Source organism: Pavona decussata, unplaced genomic scaffold (assembly GCF_977016875.1).
Source record: "Pavona decussata unplaced genomic scaffold, jaPavDecu1.1 SCAFFOLD_223, whole genome shotgun sequence".
Taxonomy (NCBI): Eukaryota; Metazoa; Cnidaria; class Anthozoa; order Scleractinia; family Agariciidae; genus Pavona; species Pavona decussata.
Genome location: NW_028145628.1, coordinates 3,710,509 through 3,720,082, shown reverse-complemented (window position 1 = coordinate 3,720,082; position 9,574 = coordinate 3,710,509). Strand labels below are relative to the sequence as shown.

At 38.3% G+C, this 9,574-nt stretch overlaps 1 protein-coding gene across 1 annotated transcript; it reads left to right on the top strand.

Annotated features, from left to right (window-relative positions):
* The first annotated feature begins 6,351 nt into the window (after positions 1 to 6,351).
* On the top strand, positions 6,352 to 7,371 carry LOC146459237 (melanopsin-B-like). The gene has a single exon (XM_085089745.1). It carries the CDS (start codon positions 6,352 to 6,354, stop codon positions 7,369 to 7,371), a length of 1,020 nt encoding a protein of 339 aa, XP_084945871.1.
* The last annotated feature ends 2,203 nt before the right edge of the window (positions 7,372 to 9,574 follow it).

Genomic DNA, 9,574 nt, shown 5'->3' with positions numbered 1-9,574 from the left:
GTTGAGTAAGTCAGTGTGATTAAACGCATTTCTAAAATCTTACAGTCGGAATTCAAAGTTTCAAAACAGGAATTTGCAATCGGTGATAATATGGCCGCTTGCTATCGATAATTGACTAAAATAATGGAAAGGCAATCACTTCAATCGTGGCCCAAAACACTAAAAAGCTAATGATCCCTCGATCTTTTCAGCAGTTTAGTCCTGGGGGATATTTTTGAAATCGAGAGTGATCACAGTGTCGCTTGATTTCATCATCTCAGCTACCACACGATCACTGAACGTTGGGCTGTTCTCAGACTCCTTTCTACCGCAGCGCAAGACAATCTTGAGAGCCTGGCGATATTTGGGGATCCGCCAAGCATATACAAATGGGTTGAGCAGCAGTCTCAGGTATGTTAAGTTGTTTAGCATGATAATAGAAATCAGAGATGTTGGATGTGTTAGGTCGACCATAGAATGTACCATTGCAAGAGACATGAAGGCCGCTGGCTGAGAACAAAGAGACATTATAGCGATCAGAAGAATGTTGACCAGGATGAATTTTCGCTCAATGGTCGTGTGTCTGTTATTTCTGCCCTCCTTTCGTATACTGTTCTCCTCTCGAAGGTTCCTAGAAGCAGCCATTTTCTTCTTGAAAGCAACGAACAGGAGAATGCAAAAGATAATTGTGAGATATGTCAGCACAAAGTTATGAAATATCATGTCATACTTGAGCTGAATATCTACGGGAACGCCCATGAAAGGAGACATAGTGAACAATATGGCGTACACGTAGATGGTAAAGACGCAGATAATCACGCGCGTTTTTGTCACCTTCCGCGCGTGGTTTATGGGCGAAATCACGACAATGTATTGTATGATAGTAAAAGAGAACACGATGAGGAACGAGGCGTTCATGGTAGCAAGATTTATCGAGTCTGCTATCTCCAAAAGAGTTGTGCATGAAGCTAAATTGAAGCGTTGCTTGGTATACATCAACATTAAACATGTAGCGTATATAGGTTCTTCTGTCGCAGCAGTTAACAAATCGACAATGGCGAGACCGGCCAGGAAATAAGTTGGGGCGTTTCTGAAAATCTTCAAAGGGTCAAAGAAAAACACCAAGAGCAACAAGCCGTTTGCCACGCAGGATACGAGCGATGAGATAAACCGGAAGATTGCGGAGCCAAAAGCGAACTTGAAGAACTCATCATAATAGTTGGATACTGAAGTAGTTGAAGGTGACGGTGGCTGTGTACATGGCAAGGAGGAATTTTCAGTGAAGTTTGCCGTTAAGTTGCAGCGCAAGACTGATGTAGAATCCATTTCATTTGCTCTTCTGATGTGTATGAAGCTGTCAATTCAAAAGAAACTGGAATTACTTTTTCCCTGCACGCAATTTATCTCGTAAATTTTTTATGTCTTCAGCCTGTGTTACTGTTATTGAACACGATTCTCCTACTGTCAGAGGAAGTTTTTTTTTTCCGGATTCGTTAATGGCCTATTGTCCTATTTTTAAAAACGTAATTTCTAATTAAAGCAATAGCATTAAGTTTTCTACTATCGCTAACTGTAGTTCTATATTCCACACTCGAAAAGAGACAGTGTACCCTGATGTATTAAAAGTCCAGTTATGCAGAGTTAAAGTAACTTGTTTTATGGCGCTTCAAGGCGAAATTAAACTGTCGAGTATCAGTTTCAGCCTTAGATTAATTTAACAAGTTTACTGAAATTAGGTTTAATTATTCTTAGGACATCTGGAGGAAGCAAATAATTAATTATTAAACCCCTCAGTAGTGTGCTTGTCGAAAAACTTTTTCCATACAGCATTTAAACGCGCCCTCCCAGCTATTTGCTCGAACACTTTCACGTAATAAAGCGGCGATAATCTAACATATATAGACTTCTTTACGATTTAAAAAGCGCGCAAATCTGGTTTATTAAAAATAAGCTGTTTGGATCAATAAAGAGCCTACGTAGCTTGAAGGGGAAGCAAAATTGATTGAAAATGTCTTGAGGCTTTGATATCCAATATCCGTCAAAACAAAAGGTTAGGAAAAGACAAACAGCCAGGCTCAAAGCAAATTGGCTAGTAATTTGTAAAAGCGGCGCTCAGTGCGGTAAAGTTAAAGCTTAGTCCTATAGATAAATGGTAGGTTTGTTGAAATGCTGAAAATGGAACTGAAATCAAGGCCTAGGATGAAATAAAGATGTTGTAATTTAATTGTGAGGTGTAACGTGATTGTACCACTTAACTCGTGAAGGATGATTGGAGGAAAGCTAAACAAGATAGTGTCTTAATTGTTTTGGGGGGGAGACGTGATTCGAAAAAAGTTAACCCTGACTGCAGGGTGTCTTAAACTGTTTAACTCAACAAACGAAAAAAAGACCCATTAAAGTGTATTCTGAGATCTACTTGGAAATATCCTTTGTTGGGGCATACGGATCTCATGCATATTTCAATTTCATCCGTCAAGTTTATAAATGTTAGATAAACTACATGACATTTAAGGTGGCGACCGATCGCAAAGTTAAAATTACTCCACCTCACAATTCCTGTGTACATGGAAAAGCCTAGACTTAATTGCTGATTAGAAGAAAGTAAGAAATTCACTCACTCTAAAATGAAAATTGCAAACAAATAATTGAAAAGCAAACGTAAAGTTTTGAATTTGCAGTTTTTGTAGAGTTCAACATCGATCATTATCACGCCAAACAAGCGAATTATCCAATGTTCTTAAATAAGGAAACTCAGTGAGTCTTGCGATGAATATAGAATTTTTGTAATTTCAAATTTAAATCATAGTTAGTGCTTAAATCAAACTTTCTACTTTCTACTTTCTACTGATGTAACTTTATTGTTTTATTAATTTCCTTCTATACTCACCTAACGCACCGTAACCTGGAATAGCAAGATGCTTATCGAGTCGGCGGGGAGCAAGGTGAGGAATATTACCAAACACTATGGTTTCCTACAAAATAAATACAAGATTATACATGTCGATATTCATAAGGAAAAGAAAACGATGTTGTAGGAGATTCTATATCAAGCTGTAATTTAGAACCAAATGGAATTTGGTTCAAAAATCTCACAGACGCATGCAATCAAAGTTTTCACTAAGACAGGAATTCACCATACTGAACAAGGCCTCTTGTTATCGATAATTGACTAAAACAAAGAAAGGCACTCACTTCTATCATGGCTAATAACGCAAAAAAAATTATATCAGAACGTTTTTAACAGTACAGTCTCGGGAAATATTTTTGAAATCGAGAGTGATCACAGTGTCACGTGACTTCATCATCTCAGCCACCGACACGATCACTGAACGTTTACTCGTTCTCAGACTCCTCTCTGACGCAGCGCAAGACAATATTGAGAGCCTGGAGATATTTGGGAATTGGCCACGCGTATACAAAACGGGTCGAGCAGGAATTTCAGGTAAAACAGGTTATCCACTCAGAACTCTCGGAGTGCTAGGCTTCTCTTTGGAGTACAATCGGACGATCCACAATATACCGGAGGGTTGCGAGTATACATAAAGGAACAAAATGGCGATCACAAGAAAGTTGACGATGCTAAACTTACACTCTACTCCAGTTTTCTGTCATCTTTGCCTCTAACCTGAGAAATGCTGGCCTCTCGAAGACTCCCAGGAGCGACCATTTTCTTTTTATAACCCACATACAAACGAATTTAGACGATTATAATAACATATGTTAGAAACATGGAATTAAATATGTTGATATCCTTGGAAACGCCCATCTCAAGCAAAAATGCTAAAAAAAACATGGCGTACAGTAAAAATGTTATTGGTGAAACGAACAAATGTTCTATGTTGGATACATGTTGCGGGTTTCTGAGAGAGCTTTATTTGCAAGTTTTTAGGTAGGAAATTGCTTTGTACAGGGTTAACCTCACGATTTCCCTTTTCAGGATATTTTTTTTGTATTGTGTTGTAGCCTCCTGAATAAAATGTTATGTTATGTTATGTTATGTTATGTTATGTTATGTTATGTTATGTTATGTTATGTTATGTTATGTTATGTTGTTATGTTATGTTATGTTATGTTATGTTATGTTATGTTATGTTATGTTATGTTATGTTATGTTATGTTATGTTATGTTATGTTATGTTATGTTATGTTATGTTATGTTATGTTATGTTTGTTGTGTCACATGCCAGGAAGATAAAAACCGACCCGGGAGCCTGTTCACAGGTTAGTTTTCCCGATAAAAAATTTATAATACAAAAGACTCGAGCTCCAACCTTGTTGAAATCTTCCTATTACGCATCCTAACACCACGTTATGCGGAATAATTCAAGTTCCTGTGAAATATTACTTCGTTATAATTTCTGAGGCTAGATCTTGTCTTACAGGACTCAAATTTGTGCTGTCCTGCAAGTTTTTGCCATCGTAGGCGAGATTTGTCGCTAGAATTACGGGTACACACTCTGTGGAGTTAAATACTGACGGATAAACGGCGGCAACATTCGAACCAAAAATTACACTTTGAGTTCACTAAATTAAATTTTCCGACTTGAAGACGTTTGAAACAGAAACAACGCCCCAGGAAAATATTGTTCGATCATTAATTTATGTAGTTGGTCTTTCGAATTTTATCCACACATTCAAGAAAGCAATGCTCGAGTCATCAGCACAACAAAAATGACTGGTCATTGGAATGTCGCGCTTAGAGGATTTAAAAAAAAATTATCTCAGGCTGGATTCACCAACAGACTCTGAAGACAACTTTCCTGATATGTTCTGTTTCACTGGCTGACATTAATTAGCCTGAGACCGCAAATGGTGACTGGCATTGCCTCGTTGCTTTGTGTTGCACAACTGAATGAAGGTTAGTAAGCAGTACTTTCCTGTGAGTCCTGTTTATTATGCTTAACGTCAGGTTTCTAGCTTAAGCTTTTGGGTCTATGAATAACATTCTAAAAGTTGGTTGACTATGACACAAAACCTCATCTACAGCAGTACATTCACTCGATTCCGTTTCAGTATTTCGCTGTGCATGTGATAAACGTCTACGTCTTTTACGTCTGAGGATGTAATCCTACAATTTTTCAAAATACGTTTCGTGGTGATTTACCTATTTTAGTGTGATACTATCGGGAATTCTGACGAACAGCCAGTTTCAATAAGCATTTTTTTCCCGTTAAGCGAGTTTTCCTTACGAACTTTTCATGAATGTCAGGCCGTATACGGCCAGTATGGATTTGGTCGGCAGGTGACTTAGTGAGAGTTCTAAGTGACACCGCAAGACATTTTGAACAAATTGATTTTGAGGCCTCCTGAAATTGTAAACTGTTTATATATGAAAGTCATAACTAATGAGAATAAATGAAATATAACATTTTGACGATTTTTTTCTGAATTTAGCATGCAAGTGGAAGTTTTAAACCATTGAGCAGATCGGTATGGCTTATAGTGTTCTTATCGAAAATGAAGAAAACAATAGTATTTACGGAATTGTAATAGAACTTTTCTTTTTAAACAGGCATTGGTGCTTAATGTTGGAAGAGTAATCTCGCGTGAGCCGGGATCAAATAAAAAACTCAGCAAGTGTAAACAGTTTTGTTTTGTGGTAAAATTGAAAACTTAACTCGCACATCTAAACAAACAGCTGAGTGTAAAAATACCAGCTAATCATTTAGGCTCTTTAGTTAGACTCCAAACTTTGGCATATGTTTATTATTTAAGAGAAGAAGAAGGTAAAGTTGATGCAATGGGACAGGAGAACAAAAGAAAACATATTACTTTCATAAATTGTTTTGCTAGAGGAAGAATTAAATATTCAATAACCTCTGACTGAGGCCTACCTGTCAAATAATAACTGCAACTCTTTTCATTGTCGGTTTTCTTTTGAAGATCTTTAAGCGCTCCGATATTATCAAAATTATTTGTTAAATTTGTAGTCATTACCAAAAAGCGTCTACAATTTTATTTACACAAAATAAAATCAGCTTGAACATAACACAATTAGTATTTCAAATGTGGCTGTGAAAGCTACTTCCAACCCCTAAAGCAATTTACCCACCACTGGGCGGCGAGCACTCATGTCCTCAATCTTTTTGAATTTGAAAAGATCGGTTTTTTGCGGCTTTTGTTTAGATTCATTGGTTATAATTAGCAAATCATTCCCGTTAGGAACCTTAATTGAAGCTGATTTCCTTGCACCATAAACACTTGCGATTCACTGTCGTCAGCATTTAGGTTACGTTTAAAAGCGAGAAGCTTAAAACAACATCAGCGTACATCGAAAACATAATGCATCAAAATACATCAACATTAAGCTGTAATTTGACGGCAAATTTCTCTGGGAACTCCTCATCATGTCCTCAGCAAAATTCATCGCTAATGGTACCCCTGACGAACCCGTACGAAGAGTTCTACAGATTCGCTTTTGGCTCCGCCATTTTCATGATCCTGGTTTCATCCATAACCATCCTTGCAAACAGCTTATTGCTGCTGGTGTTTTTCTTCGACCCGTTGAAGATTTTCAGAAACTCTACAACTTATTTCCTGGTCGGTCTTGCAGTTGTCGATATTACAACGGCCGCATCACAAGAGCCTATGTACGCTACGTGTTTTATATTGATGTATACTAAGCACCCTGAGACGTTAACGACTTGTACACCTCTCTTGCGGGTAGGAGAGACGATCTCGATAGCTGTTATGAACGCTTCTTTTCTTATAGTACTTGCGTTTACCATTACGCAATACATCGTTGTGATTTCGCCTCTAAACCACGCGCGGAAGGTGACCAAAACGCGTGTGATCATCTGCGTCCTAGCCATCTACGCGTATGCCATACTGTTCAGCTTGTTACCTGAGATGGGCGTTGCCAGTGATGTCCGACGAAAGATTGACAACATATTACACTCGATAGTCTTGGTGTATCTCACTATAATAGTATACATTTTGCTGTACGTGGCTTTCAAGAAGAAAATGGCCACTTCTAGGAGTCTTCGAGAAGGCAAAGATACTTCAGACGGAGGAAAAGATGGCAACCAAACCGGAGTGGAGCGCAATTTTATCAACGTCAACTTTCTCCTGATCACCATACTGTTTTTCTCTTCTCAGCCGTCAGCCATGTTGTGGATTGTACGACTGTACTCCAATGAAGACCCCAGCAGTTCCAGAGTTCTTATTGTCAACCTTATGGTGGACAACCTACTTTACCTTAAATTTCTGCTCGACCCGTTTGTATACGCGTGGCGAATTCCCAAATATCGCCAGGCGCTGAAGATTGTCTTGCGCTGCGGCAGAGAGGAGCCTGAGATCAGGTCTAAATTCAGCAATCGCGTCATGGCTGAAATGAACAAGTCACGTGACACTGTAATCACGTTGGATTTTAAGAGTATTTCACAAGCCTAACTTTCAAAAAGAAAGGCTTTTCTTTGATTTGTTGTAGTTTGTGTGTGTTTCTTGGTGGTAGTTTGGTTGAACAAGTATCTCGTTAAACACGTATCTTGTTTTTTTTGTTTCTGTATGTATATGTATAACTATTCAGGTGATTATAGAGATTCTGTTGATCTGATTGGTCAAGGATTGCGTCATATCCTGCTATAATTACCTCGCGCGAGGTGATTATAGCGGGAGCACTAATTTTCAAAATGGCCGCTTCGCGATTTGTCGGTGTTTCTGAAGAAGAAGTAAATAGGATGAAGGAAAATGCAATTCCAAAAGGCACAAAAGATGCAGCTAAGTCAGGGTAACACTTTATTTTCGAAGGCAAGATCTGAAAATAATAAAAAAAAAACCCTTGTAAATTGCAGTGGAAATGTTGTCGATGTCGATGGCTTAAATTGAAAACAACAAATTAAGTTAAATTCGCGCAAGATTTTCTTTCTTTAACAGAATAATTTCACCAACAAGACGAAATTAATACAGAATTTGAAAGCATGGAAGTAAACAAGAACAATAAATGTCTCTCTAAGTTTTACATTCCAATTTTTATAATCTGAAAACTTGTACGTTTATTTCTCGACAAAATTGCAGAGATAGTAGTCGCCCATGTAGCTACCCTGCAACTTTTTGCCCACGCTTGTGACGCGACTAAAGAGTATTTAGCCAATGAGATTACAGGAGGAAACACAAGGGTATCCTCAACTAAAATTTCCGTCAGAAGTTGATAGTAAAATTCCCGTTCCTTTCTCCTTGTGAACCACGAACGGACCCACGTTGACCTTTTCTTTTCTTCTTCCTTCGTTTACTTTTTATTGTCAAGACGGAAGAATGCAAATAGTGGATAAAACAATATCTTCGTCCAAAGGGCCGTCCGCCATATTTGTTTATTTAACAATTATTCACCAAAGTGGAGGTGAATAGTGACGGATTAGCCTGCGAGCAAACTCTCTTGGGGGTGGGGGGCGGGAGGGGGAAAGAGGTTTCTCCCCCCCCCCCCCCACAACCACTAAGAGAGCTTGCTCGCAGGCTAGTGACGAATATTTACCGAGCCGCGAGGCGACGAGGTTAGATCCATCACATTCAATTGTTTTAGTATTTACCATACAAGCGGAATAACTTGAGACCAAAAAAGTGCTTCATTTTTGACGGTAATACCGACAAATGGTGGAAAGTTTTAAAATCTCGCTCGCCGAGCGGTAAGTCCGGGGGTAAGCGATTTGTTATTGTAGAAAGTTCCGTCTCGCTATCTTGCGAACAAATAAAACTTTAAAAGGCACTTTTTTAGATGCTAAGGTGCGAATCGGTTGAAACCATGCTGCAAAACATTAAATGTTTCATTGTTTATATTGTAATTATAGTGCTCGGCAGTTTTCGTAAACAAAGCACTGTATTTTCCGTTTTTCGCCTTAGAATATGAGGTTGGAAAGATTAAATAACTTACCATTTAATTTAATGCCGTCAAACTAAACTTCGTTACCGTTTTTGTATTTTTTGCAACAGCTGCCTCGTTTATCGAAATGATTTCCTTTTAAGTGCCGGAGGCGAAACGGAAAGTCATCTTGTTTTTCTTCGGCTGCTCGGAGGTGAATAGTACTTGGCTAATCACCTCCCAGCTAGCCAATCGGCGCGTGCGAAAGACACTTTTCACTTGTGTGGTGTATACTAAAATTTTATAAGCCGTTAGTACAGTTACCACTTATGGTTACGTTCAAATTTAAGTTTTAAGAGCCGTTATTTTTTCTCATAGTAACTCTGCCGGCCCTAGACTTGTGGAAATTTGACCAACTCAATCATTAAGGTGGGGGTACACCTGAAAGCCGTTTTCACGCCGCTTAAAATCGGTCAAATGGAAATATCTTCTTCGCATTTCAAGCAATACAAAAACCCTCCATTCATTACACAAATCAATGTTTTGGGGTGTTTTATGAATTTTTGGGTGATTTTTAGGTATATTTGGAAGGAAATAATTTTTCTTGAAGGATTGTTAAAATTAAAAGTAATAAGAAATGTTGAAGATTTAGGGATGTTTTAAAATTAGAATTTGTAGTTAATAATTAATAGTCGGACACCAAGTTAGTCCACTAGAAACCTGGGGTGCTCTTGCGTGGGTATCAACTGTCTGCTAGTGTTCAAAAAATCATTTCCTTTCTTGTATCCATTCTTAAAACCT